Source organism: Chelmon rostratus, chromosome 15 (genome assembly GCF_017976325.1).
Source record: "Chelmon rostratus isolate fCheRos1 chromosome 15, fCheRos1.pri, whole genome shotgun sequence".
Taxonomy (NCBI): domain Eukaryota; kingdom Metazoa; phylum Chordata; class Actinopteri; order Chaetodontiformes; family Chaetodontidae; genus Chelmon; species Chelmon rostratus.
The window spans coordinates 9293674-9311228 of record NC_055672.1 but is presented as its reverse complement, the minus strand read 5'-3'; the positions used below and the strand labels follow the sequence as shown (position 1 = coordinate 9311228).

The 17555-nt window shown below is 41.3% G+C and overlaps 2 protein-coding genes across 6 annotated transcripts in view; both read left to right on the top strand.

Moving 5' to 3' along the window:
* pcnt (pericentrin) overlaps positions 1–9757 on the top strand; it is a 37787-nt gene extending 28030 nt beyond the window's left edge. For all 4 annotated transcript variants that reach the window (XM_041953459.1, XM_041953460.1, XM_041953458.1 and 1 more), the window contains 14 exons: positions 521–855; positions 964–1066; positions 1592–1764; positions 1848–2123; positions 2336–2487; positions 2918–3047; positions 3565–4356; positions 4497–4694; positions 4908–5126; positions 5599–5825; positions 5915–5994; positions 6081–6222; positions 6350–6477; positions 9279–9757. In XM_041953459.1, the coding sequence (XP_041809393.1) occupies positions 521–855; positions 964–1066; positions 1592–1764; positions 1848–2123; positions 2336–2487; positions 2918–3047; positions 3565–4356; positions 4497–4694; positions 4908–5126; positions 5599–5825; positions 5915–5994; positions 6081–6222; positions 6350–6477; positions 9279–9310 (2987 nt within the window). In that variant the 3' untranslated portion in view covers positions 9311–9757. The remainder of the gene's footprint in view (positions 1–520; positions 856–963; positions 1067–1591; positions 1765–1847; positions 2124–2335; positions 2488–2917; positions 3048–3564; positions 4357–4496; positions 4695–4907; positions 5127–5598; positions 5826–5914; positions 5995–6080; positions 6223–6349; positions 6478–9278) is intronic.
* A 699-nt stretch (positions 9758–10456) lies between these two features.
* Positions 10457–17489, top strand: senp2 (SUMO specific peptidase 2). 2 transcript variants are annotated; one of them, XM_041954102.1, is made up of 17 exons: positions 10457–10751; positions 11793–11854; positions 11942–12054; positions 12361–12427; positions 12524–12605; positions 12727–12901; positions 13465–13571; positions 13686–13762; positions 14032–14080; positions 14178–14250; positions 14351–14503; positions 14597–14728; positions 15457–15681; positions 15916–15995; positions 16108–16192; positions 16290–16385; positions 16480–17489. In XM_041954102.1, exons 1-17 carry the CDS (start codon positions 10573–10575, stop codon positions 16540–16542), a joined length of 1818 nt encoding a protein of 605 aa, XP_041810036.1. In that variant the 5' UTR covers positions 10457–10572; the 3' UTR covers positions 16543–17489. The 2 variants fall into 2 exon arrangements, with proteins under 2 accessions (XP_041810036.1, XP_041810035.1); XM_041954101.1 differs by having other exon boundaries at positions 14348–14503.
* Positions 17490–17555: the final 66 nt, after the last annotated feature.

The window sequence follows — 17555 nt, the reverse complement described above, 5'->3', positions numbered from 1 at the left end:
GTGTTCTCTCTGTTCTGTTGAAAAGTAAATATCTTTGGGTTTTGGGTTGTTGTTTCGACAAAAGCAGCTTGTTGATGTCATATTGGGTTCTGAGAAGACATAGTGAGCCTTTTTCAAAAAATGTGGACATTTTTTATAGGCCAAGTAGTGGATCAGTGGAATATGACAGCAATGCATCGCAGCTTCTGCCTGTCTATATTTATTTCTTCTGGAAATGTTGTGATTGATAAGACCCAGGAAGCAAATGTGGGTGTCTGCGTCATCGTTTCCACTCATCCAGACTACAACACAATCCCGGCATTTTCAACTTAAAACAGGGTCAGGCACGTTTCCAAAGGTCTTTGTTTTAGGGGTTCTAAATCACCGGACTAGTTTAGGCTTTAGACATTTTAAAACAAAAACATATTAGTGTGGATGAAGCCTTATAGGACTAAAACTCAACAAGGAACCTTTGAAGGCAATGGCATCACAACAGAAATAAGCTCTCATAATGACATGCCTGATGTTCTTCATCCATCAGATATTTCTCACAGAGCTTTTGAAGACGTTGTGAGTGTCTCTCGTGATGAAGCCTCTCTGAGCTCTCCAGAGGTTTTAAGGAGACTCGAATGCTCCGAAGACAGAATTGCAGAGCACTTCCACACCTCTGTTCTCGGCTCCCGTCTGTCGGAGATCAGCGCTCTGAACAGCACAGGCCTGGACTTCGCCAACGTCAAGACCTCTCCCAGGGTTGTGATGGAGCCTCCACACTCCAGGACCATCACCCCAGATCCAGCCACACAGAGTACCCACTCCCCACGCTCTGTGTCGGTTTCTGACAACTTCTCCATGCTCGACTCACTGGACACTGATAAAGTATGTGGTTTTCCCATACATACCTTTTGTGGCATTTTGTGAGAAGCTTCTTTTCTTTGGTTCAGATGTTTTTAAATATTAAATTTTTTGTAATTCTTTTCTTCATAGGTGCGTGAGTTGGAAGGACTTGACCTAACCGCACCTTCATCTCCTCTTGGCTCCACCTCCTCCTTGTCAGCACCAGAATGGGCCAGTGATGGATATGGCAGCAGTAAGTATTTCCACTCTGAGTTTGATAGTTGTGTGACTGTTGTTGCAGTCAACCAGGTCACGGTATTTCTAGAAGTGTGCTACGTCAAGCCAACTGGACTTGCTTAGAACTGATAAGGTCTTTTGGATGAGAGGTGAAAAGTTCTGAAGCATGTAAAGCAAGTCCAGTTTCCTTGACTTGGCCCTTCTAGAAAATTCTGACCATTGTGTTGTAATAGATTTGTCACAAACGCATTATCATAGGATAAGGATAATTCGGTTCTTTCTGATTTCCCTAAGCTGTCTGGAGTACACAGCCTGTAGCCCATTGATTCCTACTGAATATATAAATCTTTAAAAACTGGTCTGAAATATACACTTATTTTCATTTAAACAAGGAAAATTATTTTCTAACATGACAGGGCACTGTGCTTTTTGACAAACTCATACAGGAACACAAACATTTCATAGAGTTTGTTGACAGGAAATATATACAATATCACCAGACTTATCTACTAAACTCTTCTGTTCTCCTGTTGTCCTTCAGATGTGAGTTCAGAATTGGGTGCGAGGCTGAGAGTGGAGCTAGAACAGACTGAAAGGCTGGATGCTCAGTTTGTTGAGTATCTCCGCTGCCGAGGAATTAACCCCACTGTTAACACGGATAGTGCTGCAGGCAGTATGAGCTACAGCGATGACCTGTTGTCGCCTGAGCTTCAGGTAGGCCTCATTTATATCTAGCAGTAATTCTATTTGGCAGTAAGCCTAAATTTTACTCGATTTTGTTCTCTGTCTTTCTACAGGGTCTGTTGAAGAAAGTGTATCAAGAAAGCTGCCGAATTCTCACTTTGTCCCAACGTCGTGCCACTTCCTCAACCCAGCCTCATGTCTCAGACTTAAAAGCCTTCTCACTGAGTCAGACACAGCATCATTATGACGATGGCTCCACCCTACTGGACCACCAGGACAAATCATCCTCCAACCCTCCAATGAGCTGGCAGCAGGAGAAGAGGGCACTGCAGGAGACTGTGATTGCTCTCAGAGAGCTGCTCTGTCGAATGGCCCAGAGACACGCACAGGTGAGTTTCTGTGGTTTTAGAGAGTTTATTATCATCTTGTGAAAGGAATTGTTGTTTTAAATTAGTCGCATAGCACTATAATTTTGTCTTCAATGTGTGAAATTCCTTCACCTCTTTTAGGTGTAAGGTAAGAGAGAATCATCTTAATATTTTAATTTGTGTTTTGCTCCTGTTGATTATTTGTACTGATCGCTATCTTCTTTCTTCCTCAGACTGACTCCAGAGTTGATGATGACCGGCACAGAGATCATCTCTGTGGACAAGTTGAATCCCAGCTGAAGACAGAGCTGGAGGAGAACCAGAAACAACTGAAAAGTGCTCACGACACTCAACAAGAGCAAAAGAACAAAATACAGTCACTCAGGTACATTACACACACGGAAGAACAGCATTCAAGCACACTTTGTAAACAAGTTAACATATTATATGTTACAGTATGCTAAAATTGTCCATTCAATGTATTAAAAATGTTCATTTGATTTTGCGTATTTGATCTGCATTTCTTGTTAACTTAAAGCATAATTTTGTTTATTTGGATGTAATTTCATTGACTTCTTTGTTATTTTTTCTCATGTGAACTAGTGAATACCTGACAAGATGTGTAGCTGCTCAGATCTCTAATTTTCAAATCATGTGTTTTGTATTTTTCTAACATTGTTTAGGGAATCTTGGTTCCTCACTTCCTCTTGGTTTTGCTGTCTTTACCACGCCTCTGTCACACTCATGCAAACATGCTGTTATGTAATACAATAAAAAGTGGTGAAAAGTAATGTTGGAATTGTCCGTTTCCTTAGGCTGGCTCTAGAAGAGGGTGAGGAAGCTTTGAGGAAGGAGCAAACCAGAGTCCGGGAGTTTCAGCAACAACTGGAGCAGGAGAGAGCTCTGAGCCTTCGCAAGGACAGAGAGGAGGAGGAAAGGAGAGGGGTAAGACTGGGACAAAAACATGCATACTGAATATTCTACAAATTCTCATATAAAAGTCCGAATTCAAATGATCAAATAATAGCAGCAAAAAACAGGGTGGAATTACTTGTAGCAGACAACAGCTCAACATGGTAAATTTAATTTAATCTACATTTCCACAGCACTGACTCCATCAGTACAACAGTGTCATTGCATGTTCACCACTCTGCTGCTCAGAGTTTCTCTTTTTTTGGCAGATATCATATTCCAGTCATTTCTTTGCCGTCTTCCTGATTGATGTCAGTTACTGTCAACAAAACTCAACATTTCCTGATGTTAAATGCCTATGGTTGACTTGGTTCAGGGGCCAAAAAGACAACTTGGAATGCCTGAGAGTAAAAACATGGAAAACAAATGCACCTGATTAATCTATAGTGTTTCCACTGAGCTTTAGTGATCAAACAATGTGAAGAATTCAGTGTTTTTGTGTGCTTGAGCTTTTAAACTCTGAAAGATGATCCTCGTCTTCCCTCTCCAGGCTCTGCACGTATCTTCTGAGAAGCAGAGGTCAGAGGTCATGGCTCTGAAGGGTCAGGTGGAGCAGGAGAAAGTGGCCTGCAGCAACCTCAGACGGGAGCTTCAGATTGAACAGTCCCGCAGTGTGCTGCTGGAGAAACGCCTAGACGACACCCAGAAGGAGCTAGACAATGAACGCCAACTTTCTGCTCACCAGCAAGAGGTCAGCTCGCAAGAAAAGACTCGTCTTGAGCGCCTCCTGGCTGAAGCAGAGTCTCGCTCAGCAGAAAGTCACTCTAAGCTCACAGATGCTCACAGGAAGCTGGATGAAGAGAGAGACTGTTGCTCCAGACAGGTGGATGAACTCAGCCGCAGACATGAGGTGGATGCAAACAGAGACAAGAAGTTTATCTCTGACATGCGCGCCCAGCTAGAGCAGGAGCGAAAGCAGGCGGCGGAGCTGGCTGCTGTGATGGACAAACTGAGGGCTGAGCTACTGCAAAGCAAAAGGAAGTGGGAAGAGGAGGACAGATCAAGGAGAGAGGACCTGCTGAGGGAGCAGGAGGCCGCCACCCGGCATCGTGTAGCTATGGAGACCTTGAAGGAGCAGAAACAGGATGCCAGTTGTGCTTTAGAGGTGGAGCGAGAGCGGTCCAGGCGCCAAGGGGATGAACTGGCTGAGCTAAAGGAGACACTGCGACTGCTGAAAGACAAAGAGAGGGAAAGGGATGAGCAGTGGGAGCGGGAGAGGAGGAAGGGGAGGCAAGAGCAGGTGGAGAGGGAGAGACGACAAGAGAGGACCAACAACAAACTGGTAAAATATTGTCAACCTTGTTCTTATATTTCTTTCTATACCCACTATTTTTTCCAAATGTAATGCTCTTATTTTCAATATATTTAAGATAGTTTTGGATACATGCAAACACGCTGCCTTATACTCATTTCTGACTTTAGTGTGAGTTGGAGATGTTGAGGCAACAGGACCAGCATCGCATGCAGGAGCTGCAGCGCACTCTGGCAGAACTGGAAAGAGAGGAGAGAGAGATGGCGGCTCAGAGGCTGTCTGGACGAACCACAGGGCAGCAATACACTGCACCTTCACTGCATCTGCAAAGCAACTTCCAGGCAGGCAGCACACAACAGAACCAGCAGGTACACAAGTGGTTATTACACTGTGATTCTGCAAATGACAGGCAGTAGTAATGATACAGTTTTTAAAGTCTCATCCTGATAATCGACATCTTTATCAATGTGCTACGCAATACACCTCTGTGCCTTATTGCTTTTTGATGAACGTTAAGCTAGCAATATAGGAATGTAAACTTAATGCACTATTGTAAAATTAGTGTACTTTTCTTACCATAGACGCCGTCCATGCCGTCATCACCCAATCTGCTGGAAAGGTTGTTGAAGGAGAACTCGGAGCTGACGGAGCGTGTGACATCACTGAGTCAGGAGAGAGCCACCCTCAAACATAGACTCGCCTACCTGGAGCGTCAACTGCGGCGTGCAGAGAATGAGCTCGCCAAGGTCACCACAGAAACCGAAAACAGACCCATCAGCGATGTGACCAGCAACAGCAAGGTCAGCAGGAAGCACATTCACAAGATTTGTTATGATAGAAACAATGGCATGGCATTGGATCAGCTGTTCATGAACATATTTAACAAGATGAATTACTGCAGTGTTTTTTGTACTGTTTTATTTTAGTACCCCCACCTTAATGGATTTGTCCTGACCCTCAATGGCACATTTATATTTTTTTAATTCATTTTTCAAAGGACAGTTTTTCTCAGCAGTGTTTTGACTTGTCACAGCAGGAAAGGCAGAGTTGTAATTAATGACATTAATATTTTTAGTGACCAAGTAAGCTATTTCAAAGCATGCATAATAGCATGGCTCTAGACATGGAGCACCTAATTGGAATCCAGCCTTGATTTGCTTTGGTAAATCCAGACTGTGTCATTACTGTATGCTGGCTTAACTGTAAAATAAAATAGTTTTGAAATGCAATGCTGGCCAATGTCGTAAACTACACATGTTTATTGTTTTGCAGGTGCAGCGTTTGTATGAGCGCTACCTGCGTGCTGAGAGCTTCCGGAAAGCTCTGGTGTACCAGAAACGTTACCTGCTGCTGCTGTTGGGAGGCTTCCAGGAATGTGAGCAAGCTACACTGTGTCTCATTGCCAATATGGGAGCACGGCCCTCTCCCCCACTCTCCTCCCAGCGCAGACCCCTCGGACGATTTAGGGCAGCTGTACGAGTTGTCATCGCAGTCTCAAGGTAGGGGGAATACCAGGATGTGGAGCTGTAAGAACTCATTACTTGTGTATGAATAAAATTGATCTTACACTCCTCCCCCCACCCCCCAGAATGAGGTTCCTGACCAGGAAATGGCAAAGAGCGATCAGAAGATTGTCTGTGTCAGGGACTGTCAATGGACACGCTCCAGGTCAGCTCAGTGAACACAGTTTGAAAATACAATTACTTGACTGTGTGTATGAGTGGGTGGATTTTTAACCTTAATGTCTCTTCCAGGGCCTAAAGTTGAAGTTTTAAAGCAACAACAGCCAAGAGTAAATTCTGACTCGCCACCAAACAGAGACAGCAGCGCCGTCCACAGAGACACAGTGTCAGCCCTCGTCCCACCCACCAAATCACCCTTCAGGTTGCACAACAGGTTTGTGCTCCTCTTCAGCAAAGACTAATCATCTTAAGATTGTGAAGTAGAAGACTTCTAATGTTATATAATACTTAAATGGAATAAAAGTAATTTTTTTATCAGTGAGCTTTTTTTCTTTCCACAGGTTGTACTCCAGCACCGGTCTGGCCTCGGGGCATTCAGGAGGAACGTCTCAGGATCCAGAGCGATCGCTGACAGAATATATCCACCATCTAGAGAAAGTCCAGCAGCGGTTGGTGGGAGCCAGGCAAGGTGAGCAGCATTAAGTATAAGTTGAGTGAAACAGGTTTAAAACAAATTCAAAAAATGTGGTGCACAGTGGAAACACTGGGTGGAAGGTCAACACTTGGTGCATTCATCAGTTAAAAGATTAGGCCACTGTCACTTCCTGGCTTTTGTTCATTGCACTCTTTTCCATGGCAAACTGTAAAACCTGCATGTTACAAGTTTGTGTTTCTAATATTTTTTCAGTGAGTGGTTGTACAAGACAATACTCTGAGGAGTGTGCATTTAGATTAGAAATTACACTGGTGATAGTACCCACAAATTTCAGGGCATCCTGCCAAATTACCTGATAAGAACAGTAGTGAGTTGGTATAACACTGGGAGATATTACAGGGCTTTGGGTTTGTGTTTTTTAGCTCTTATGCCAAGATCAGACCACCCAATCTCAGCCTGTTAATGTTTTTTTTCCCGGCCGAGCCAAGCAGACTCTTCTCAATGTCTTAGACTAGGATTAAGTATAGATAAATATGGCAAAGTGTGGAATTATGTGTTTTACTGTCACACAAGCAGCACTTTCACTGTCTGGCTAAGAAGGAAAAAATCAAGCCCACCTTCACTGACAAGCATGTATTCAGCCATGTCTCTCAGCCAAGTCATGGCAAGAATCATGACTCTATGATTGACAAACACTGACACACAGTGATATCAAAGGTCAAAAATATTGTGTAGTCTGATCCCAGCATTAGATCCATGTTTCCTGATTTGGTTACTTGTTTTCCAGGAAGTGTTTTCCCCATTCATCTGAGAACTGAGCACAGAAAATGCACTGCTGGATAGAGTTCAGTACAATAAAAGTAATTCTGGAAAAATCTTTGTGATGGGTGGCCAACACTTCCTGTAAAACAACATGTCATTAAATCCCACAAAACCTGTGTGCTCTATCATCTCCCAACCTAGTAAGCAAGACTCATTTAGCCCTGCCCCCAAAAGAGGAAAGGAGGATACAGTCAGCCTGTTCCCCTGATATGATTGGTTATCGGCAGCGCTGGCTGCAGGAGAATAGGACGTGGCTGTACCTGAGCTGCTTGTCACCCCTTTACCTGAATGGTCCAGGTGAGTGTGAGTGTAACATACTCACTCCGCCAAGCGCTAAAGCAGCACAGTGCACCTCTCAGGGTGGGTTGTCTCGTCGCCGAATGCACTAGATTAGACCCTGCAGGTTTCCGACCCTCCACTAATTATGTTCTTTCATGTTGAAGCCCATTTTCTGCAGATTTAACGTGCATAACATAAGTCAGCCAGAATTTGTGAATGGATTTGCCTACTGTTCAGACAGCCATTTGTTTAATGTCAGATTGATATACCTAAACATCAGCTAACAGATTTAAATTTAGTGTGATATTTCAAAAAAAATCCTCACATTGAACAGTAAGTTTGTTAACATGAAATTGTCAGCTTCAAAATGTTTTCAAAACATCTTGTTGCTTTTGTGTATTTTTATTGTAATCAGAAGCCGGGTGGTCTGAAGTTTAATCCTAAAACAAATAATAAAAGCAGGCATGGACATCACACAAAGGTTAATTGTAACTTGTACTAAAAAGCTTGCTTTTTCATGGTTGATCAAACAGCATCACAAACACAAAACCCCAATATGTCCAAAATCACTCTATTTGCTTATTTCTTGATTGACAGCTTATAGAGTAAAATTGTTAATTTAAATATTGTCTAGTATACAGGCATTAGCAGAGTAAGTGCTGGTCTTAAAGTCATTACGTTTTCTAGAAAAACACCTATAAGCTGAACATGGGATTGCTGCAGCAGTGAATATTGTATGTGAAGAAGGCTGTCCAGTCTTTTCTTGGAGTTTCAGTCAGCGCCTGGCTCAACAATCTGGCACCCGGTCGCTACGTTTTCAAAGTTCTGCCTTCACACTCTGCCGTTATTAGCTGGGGGCTACACAACCACTTCCCAAAGGTTGACACCCAGAAACATCCCAGACACACCAAAATAAAAATAAAGGCAGATTGTTGCGTCTCTGCAGATACAGACACTGCTACACATTTCCGGTGGGTCATAAGTGATGATTGAGAGATATTATTTTTGTGTCTTTACATTGTTGAAAAAAAGCGTGTTGTAAGAACAACACTGCAGTCATTTAGTTTTCTGAAGTTAGCTAGTTCTACCATAAGATGATTCTCTGTGATGGATTACCTATGAAACTTGTTCCATACATATGGACATGAACTGAAACACTTGTTGTTTTCTTGGTTATAAAATGGCATTCAGAAAAAAATATCTATGGCAAGCTCTGAAAAAATGGTTGGTAGTGATGGAAAAAGCGCTTACAACTGACACATACAAACACTGCATTATAATCCTATAATGTGTGTGAGTGTGTGAGCCCTGCCGACAATTGACTATTTGTCATGTGTGATTTTTGTTTTTGTTTTGTTTCTTCCATTGCAGGAGCATTTTGAGAATTGCATTCTATTCTATTCATTCTGATTATGATACTGAAGGTTCTGCTGACATGTGTTTGCAATATTTACTGATAGGTTAAATGACTTGAAGTGTTCGGGCAATTGGGAGCAGGGAAGTGGCAGATATTCACCCACAAATGATGCAAAATGCAGATTTGTGATAACGACTTTTACATGTACAGTTATCCAAGTTAATGACAGGATCCAGTTGGACTCTGGCTTTGGTCACGATATGTGTTTACTTAGAGAAGTACAAGTCAGACCATCGGAGTAAGATGATAGCATAAGTATGGTTTTTATATGCTGTTCATCTTGTCTGATATTTTTTGTGTTTGTGTGTTCTATTAGGTTCATCTGTTCTCCATCCTGAGCCGAAATAGTGCGACCACTGAGAGAATGCATGTCTCCTTTCTGCATATTGTTTCAAAACTGTGCATGCCTTAGAAAGGAATATATCTCACGTTTAGAATTATATGATAACGTGTTTTTTATAAGAGCATAAATTATTTTTCAAATTTTCTATTGTAAGTTTTCTATTCTCTGTACTTCGGTATTTTGAAGGTCATTCTTGGATTGTTGCAAGAACAAATGTTTTTCATTATTTTAAATAGGTCTGTTTGTTATTTTTCTACTAATGTTTTATATCCATCTGTGCTACTGTGTATATAAATAGGACTGATGTTCTTTGTACATGTGTCCAAATTTGCACTGATTTTATAATGCCAATTCATGATCACTATAGCTAGAGAGTGTGTTGTTGCATAAATGTAAACCATGTGTTTTTGTATTATCTATGTTTCTACCATAAAGTTGATAAATATTTTAAATGTGTGCTTGCAACCCAAACAGACTGTGTTCATTTTGTGGCAGCTCTCATAATTTAAGTATATAATTTGGGCATCTGTCTTTTTTGCATGATCAAAGTTCCTCAAGAATCAATCAATTTCTTGTGTGATTTATTTACTCAACCTTAATACAGGATAGACTTGCTGAACATAAATAGTCTTTTCATACAATATCATATTAACAGTTACAATAAAGTAAGAAGAACAGAACCCTGTAGAGCAGAATAACAGACAAAAAGTACAGGCTCATTTAAAGTAGTTGCAGGCAGGTAGAAGATTATTGAGAACAGACATGGACGAACAAAACATCAGTGAGATTAGGAACATTGTTTTACGTTGATGATGTTTCACTTCTTTGTCTTTTTGAGAGTCACTGGGGGATAGTAACTGGGATGTGAACCATTATTACGTAACCAAGAACTGACATCTGAGCAGCTCAGCAGTGGCCAATGATTGCCTGATCTGCCGCTGACGCTCTTTACCCTCTCAGTCAAGGGTTCGTTCGTTTATGAAGTCGGCAGAGGCCGCTTGTGGACATTCCTTCATTACTGTCTGTCCCAGTTGTAATTTAGAACTCCGCCCGCCCGTGTTCCGTAGACGGATATAACATTTGCACTTCGTAAAAACATCAACACTGAATGACGCACATCCTTCGCGTTACTGCACTGTGTTGCTAGCTGTAAGCTAATTCATCAGCAGGCTGTGTGTCGTAGATCGTTGCATGACATCTTATCAGTGGTGAAATAGTCCTGGCCCGCGTAGAAAACCCCGTTACAATTTTCTCGTATTTGTCTGGGATGTATGGATGGATAGTTGACGGAATCTCGTCGCTGTTTGAGCACGTTACGGGGCAAAACCCAAACGAGTGGCCCGGGAAAGGTAACGTTAGCGAAGAGGTACCCACGCGACCTGGCGTGAAGGCGGGTGCACAGCGGCTGGAGAACCACGGCAGACCAGCCAAACGGAACTACCAGAGGTCTGTTGTCGAAGTTAAAGACCATTTTTGTACTCTGTTTAAGTGTTCAGTAAGGTAATGATGGTTGAGTTGTCGATACACAGCTATATGCCCCTGCTTGTTAAGATAATGGTTTGCTTAACGTTATCTGACTAAAGCGATCAGTCGATAATTTAACCAAGCAGTTCAGTCGCTAGCGTCACAAGTCAACTAGCGACCGTTGTAACAATAACTAGCTAACATTAAAGCTAATTAGCTGACCTGTGCGAACAAGCAGTAGCATAAAATAGCGATGTGATATTAGCCTAGGTATTGTCTGGTGTTGCTTAATATTATTGTGATATCGACACACTGCTAGTCGAAGCAGTTCCTTTCATTTCGTACATCCCAGTTGACTGATAAACTCTCCTGAGCATACCCTAAAACGTCCACACAAACGTCCAAATATTATTTACTAATTTGCGTATGATTTTGAAAGCACAAACAGCCATCCAGGTGTAATGTTTGGGCTAACGTTAACGTTGTTATCATTCATCTACGTCTAGCTAGTACTAGTGCAGTGTAATACAAAAGCCCTGCTATAAATCCTACCTCTATGAAGCTTTTCATTGAACATAGATCAGTGTTTGTTTAAACTGTCGTAGGGAGGTCTTGATTTAACGTCATGGTACAGTTGCATTGTATTAATAGAGGTGTTTTAAATATTATATCACTCCCATTTATTTGAGTGAGGTATAACAGCATTTGATATATTTTGTGCTACTTAAACGGTTAGTCCGTTCATCCAATGGTTGGTTGAAATCAATTGCCAACTACTCTGATAATCAACGAATTATTACAATCATTTGCTGCCTTTCTTAGTTTTATATAATTGAAACTTAATATATTTGGGTTTTGGGCTGTTGGTCAGATTAAACAAGATGTTTCAAGACATCGGTTTGGACTCTTGGAAATTATAAATCATTTTTTTTACACATTGTAACCTGGATATATTGGGAATATTTTGTAATATTATGACATTGTTAGTGTCATCCATCTCAAACCTGGCTTTTCCTGTTACAGTGTTGATGTTGCAGACAGTGTTTGCCAGAGTGACCAGGTAGAGGTGAAGAGACGGAAGCGAGGTTTGTTTAAAAAGAAATAAATCTTGATATTCAGAAAGTTTGCCACAAATGAAGATGGTTTTTGACGCGTGGTTTCCTGTGTGTCAGATGTAGTCATTAGCTGTGTAAAGAAGACTGTGGCTGGGGTAGCTGGTCTGCTCAGGCTGCGAAACCCGCTGACGACCAGGTGTGAGAAGCCCAGACACTATGAAGAGACACAGGTTAGTGCTCCAACTGCCTCTATCGGATGTGCATTTGAAATTTGGTACCGGAACATTACAGGCATGCTGCATCAAGAATGCACCGAGGACACATTTGGCAATTTCAATATGTTTTGTATACAGGATATGCAATGTTAGCACTGGGTGTGAGCAAAGTCAGTGTGCCAGTTACACTGCATTGGACACTTAAAATAGCGGTTATCAAGTTGCTCAGGAAGTCAGCACAGCTCAAGTTTGATGCTCTAGTTTTACATTTGATTTGTACGCACCGTCTTTAATCACATTGCATTTCCTCTGTTGATCTAGCCGGTTACTTTGATGGGAATAGATGAGCTTCACACCTCATGGCTGAACAGCACTGAGTGGAAAATGAGTAAGTGAGCGCTGCTATTACTGTTAATGATCTGTGGACTGTGTGTTTGTCACTTTGCCTCCACACTCTTATGTTGATCTTGTTCTTTTTCCACAGGTAAACCAGTGGGTGGAATGAATGAGAGGAGTGGGAAGAATCCCTTTCAGAGCTCCTCGCCTCCTTTAATGAGGAAATATAGGCAAGTTCTGTTCTCGTCACTCACCCAGTTTGAAGCAGATATACCTTGATATGGATGCATAACCATCAGTATCCTTCCGGCAATGCTCCCTTGTTAATTTACATAATCTGTTTGAATCCAGTGGGGTAGGCCTGTCTGCAGGGGTCCCAGACAGGGGGAAGGACAGGGAGAGGAGAGGCTCTCTCCAGCTGCTGCCCTCCAGACCTGCTTTAAGGGTGGGAGCCGCCAACCCTGATCCAACATGCAATGGCTTCGGACACAACCGCTGCTACAAGCCCAGTCTTACCGTGGAAGAGGTAAAATAATCAATTGTTTGGCTTCATTGCTTTGATTCATAGATGGATACTTTATAATCCTGCGATATTTGTATAGTTTTTATGAATTTGGGTGTCTTTCATTTCCTTAATGCTATAATAGGCAACATTTCAGATTTATTATGTTGAATGTATAGCCTGACTGATACTGCATTTTTAGGTTGACGCTGATCAATGTTTGGGAGTTTAAAAAAATGTGATTATAATAAATCTGCCAATATTTTTTTTAAACGTTGACACTTGACACTTAAACAATCTTTGTATGGATTCCTTTGTGTAAAAAAAGCATGTGACCCAAAACATACTTAGTAGGACATTTTACACTGTAAAAACAAACTCTCTGAAGGACTGAGAGTTTGACTGATGACACTGTTTCAGACTTGCTTGGCATTTCTTTCTGCTTTCAGCATTTAGAGCACCTAATTACCGAATTGTATTTTTAAGTTATATATACCAAGCGAATCACCTCATAGCGCCTCTAATCATGCTTTTTAAGAGTCTTTACCACTAGGCTCAATTATCATGTATTTGGGTTCTCCCTTAAGGCCATAAAGCAGAATAATAAGGAGCACTACAGGCGCTTGCTGGAGATGGTGACGGAGAAATACAGCAAAAGCCAACCACTACCTTTCAACCAAACAAAACCACAACAGTGAGTACAACCCCATTACTCATGTGGAGTTTTTGGAGTTCATAAAGATCAGTTCAACAACATACCCTCGGACATGAGCCGATTAGTCAGTTCATTTTCTGCTTTTGCTCCCAGTGCGTTGTTGTCACAGGCTGATCCCAAAACTGCTGCTTCAGGGAAAGTCTTTGAATCAGTGAAGACGGGATACACAGGTAAATATATACATATACACCTATATTGTATTCCTATTCACCTGAATGTGTTTTAGTAATGTTTTTTTCAGAGGTGCAGGTCCCATTAAGTTTCATTCACCTCCTACTTGCTTGGGGCATTGTTTTTGATAGATATAAACACTTCAGATTAAGCAGGTCCCTTTTCACATTACACAGAGTCAGTTGATTAAGACTAGGTTGAAACATGTCAGGGAAACATGTTTAAATGAATCTACCCTGCTCAACTGACACTTGTCTTTTTTGCACAGCTGCCCCAGGTGTGTTTACATGGAGAAATGCCTCTGCAACCAAGGACAGGTTGGTAAAATACTGTGTATATGCATATGTGTGTGTCATGTGTATTTGATTTAATTCAAATAATTATTTTACTCACTTTTTTATGATTCATTGACAGGCGGTGTAGCTTGACCTTTGGTAAGACATTCAGTGGAGCCTTTGAGGACACGCAGCCCGTGAGATGTGTGAAGGTAGTCATTGTTCTCGCTCTGTCATGACATGTCAAAGCATTCAGTAAGTGGTGGAAACACAAATGTATTATATCTGTAATGTCAACTTGTGTTGCAGCAGAAACAGGCAGCAGAGTTGGACCTTTCTACAGAAGTAGCTACTCGCCTCAACCTAGTAGACAGAGAGACTCCTGCTGTTGGTCTCCCTGAGGCACATTCTGCACACACAGCACATTCAAGACATAGCGATGAGGACATACCTTGGCTGACCAAGGTGAGGTGGTCAGGAGTGAGGTGTAGTCACTGTGTTGAAGAAATCATGGCTGCACTTTCTTTTATTTCATGGATTTATTGTCTTTGTGTGTAGGAAATGGCAGCGGAGGTGAGTTGTGCTCTGGCTCAAAGTGATCCCAACCTTGTTCTGAGTGCAGCTTTCAAACTACGCATCACACAGAGAGACCTGGCCACACTGCAGGAAGGCGGCTGGCTCAACGATGAGGTAAGAGCATGAAGACAGTTTTCATCAAGTTCATTCTGTGTGGAATAGCAGTTTTGTATCTTATTATTTAGTTTAATAATTTTTTGAAAGTCATTAATTTTTATGAACTTGGTGTCTTTCCCACCTCCCAATGGGATCCCCCCATTTCCCAACTTCTTCGTGCAAGTGTTTCATCATGTTTGTGGGGTTGAACCCTCCGTTGCTTCCAAAGAAAATGCAGACTGTCTTATATAAAGTAAATACTACATTTGTGAACAGTGTAATACTTAAATTGTCTCTGTGTGTGGAGTCAGTGTTTCACATACATAAAAGTTATGTTTGGTGGTAGTAGCAGCTACGGCACCACAGTCACCATGGAAACAAAGTGTGTTCAGTGACTGGCCTGCTTTCTAAAATTAGCGTTGCAAAATGTGGTTAATACAACTGTGATGCTCAGTGCCACAAGAGCATTCCAATTATTTTACTATTTATACACCGCTGTGTTGCTGACAACAGTGACTAGTCAGTTACACAATATGTCTCAGTTAGGTGCAATGAAAATCTTACCTCATCTTATTTATTTTGAAGCAAGTTGCCTTCTCATTGTTAAATTGTTGAAGATTAAGTCAAGTAGTCATGCAGTGGCATGGATAAATGAATGTATGATTTTGTCAGAACAGAATTGAGGGTCGCTCGATGCGTGACCGTTTTTACATGCACCATATCGTTCTCTGTTTCCTCTAACAAAGGTGATTAACTTCTACCTTTCCCTGGTCATGGAGCGATGCTCTGGTGAAGCAGCAGCATTAAAAGTCTACTCGTTCAGCACCTTCTTCTTCCCCAAGCTGCGGGGTGGAGGAGGCGGACAGGTGGGAGGACACACCGCAGTGAAGCGCTGGACCAAGGCTGTCGACCTTTTCCTGTACGACCTCATTCTGGTCCCTCTGCACCTGGGCGTCCACTGGGCAATGGCTGTGAGTCAGACCAACAACGACTATATAGATCTACTATTTGTTTTTAATTACATACAGTACAGCGGTGATTTAGATAATTCGTTAATTACTCAAAATCTTAAGTGACAAAGTATTTCCTTTTTGTTAATCTGTGTCATAAAAATGCATTTCACCTGCTGTGGTCAGTGTTGTTAAAAAAAAAATTATACTGAATATTTTACCTGTTTTAACTCACTCTCATCACTCTCATTCCAGGTGATTGATTTTAAGTCAAAGACAGTGAAGTCATATGACTCGATGGGCCAGAGACACGATGACATCTGTAGTCTTTTACTGTGAGTTCTCATTGAGCTCTGAAGCTTCAGTTTTCTGGTCATTTTAAATGCTTTGTCCTTATATTGACCTGTATTCTTACATACTTAATGGCAGCTTGTGCTCATTTTCCAGACTCTACCTTAAAGAGGAGCACAAAGCAAAGAAAGGCAGAGAGCTCGACAGCACCAAATGGACTGTTGGAAGTTTGAGGGTCGCTGTAAGTCAAACTGACATGAATGACGCATCATTAAACTGAATAATATTTTTATTTTAGTGTGAGATTAATGTTTTGCACACTGTCCATGCCCCTATAGGAGATTCCCCAGCAGAAAAATGGCAGTGATTGTGGGGTTTTTGCCTGTAAATATGCTGACTATATCGCAAAAGGAAGGCCTCTCACCTTTAAACAGGTATATGCTTTACATTCACCTCATAAAGTAATACTTTTTTGTTTTCATGAATTTTTTTATATAAAAGCTAAACATTTGCCTTTTTTTTCCACAGTGCCACATGCCTCTCTTCAGGAAGGTAATGATTTGGGAAATCCTCCACCAGAAGCTGCTATAGAGGATTACCATAATCTCTATTAACGGCCTAACGACAGAGACTTTCTCAGTTGGAGCGACACTTGTGTACAGTAGCTACATGGAGAAGAAAAGTAAAGAATGGGCCAAAGAAGTGGACTTTACTGACTGAAATCTAACCCAGTCTAGCTCGGTCTGGAGCAATCAAACACTAGTCTTAAGAAGTGATTATGTCCCTTTCCTTGTTAGGGACGTATTAACATTTTGTAATCTCTGAGTTGTAATTGGAGACGTTATCGGGATGTAAGAAGTGTATGTTTTACACCAGCTTTGGCACTACTGACTGAATGGCTTTTTTTTTTTTTTAATTGACTTTGGATTGTTAGTTCTGCCTGAAGTGCCTTCAGCCCTCTGACACTCAGCTCAACTGAGAGCATGCTTTTGTATATTTTGGGAAAGTACTCAGTCACATACATCTCAAAATAATTTCTTCAGTAAATTAGATTCATGTCTGTGATATTTTGGTCTAATTTGGCTGTTCCCTTCCCAGTTTTGATCAACAAGAGAGGACAGTAACTAACTACAGAGCTGTTCAGTCATGACACTCAATCTCGCTATATAGAAAACGATAATCAAAATACCTCTTTCCCAGTCCCTTCTTCAGAACGAAAATGCATGGTTGAGCACTTGTATGTTTGTGTTGCTATTATTTATGACTTGACTGAATGAGAAAGTGATTTTGGAGTGTGTGTATAGTTTGCTTTCCTCCATGAGTAGAGCATTATTAGTTGTTTCCCCACATGTAACATACGGCACTGTTATTTCTGTGAATCTCTTCCATGAGCATACTGCAAGAGGCTACTTAGGGCTATTACATTGACTTACAGTATAGTATACTGCATAGCAAACTACTGTACACACATGCATGTTTGAGTTTGTGCTTTGAAATTTAGATTTTTTTTTCCTCCCCTGAAATAAAGTATTTCATTTTTTAAATTGGAGTTTGATAAATTACTAACAAGGGTTCATCTGGAGCTTGATTGACCTAAAATCTAT

Bases quoted from the DNA above. Each gene is read 5' to 3' on its own strand.
- senp2 (XM_041954101.1), top strand. From the start codon at position 10,573: ATGTATGGATGGATAGTTGACGGAATCTCGTCGCTGTTTGAGCACGTT. The intron at 12,902-13,464 runs GTAAAATAATCA...TTCTCCCTTAAG, and splicing joins CCAGTCTTACCGTGGAAGAG to GCCATAAAGCAGAATAATAA. The intron at 16,193-16,289 runs GTAAGTCAAACT...ATGCCCCTATAG, and splicing joins TTGGAAGTTTGAGGGTCGCT to GAGATTCCCCAGCAGAAAAA.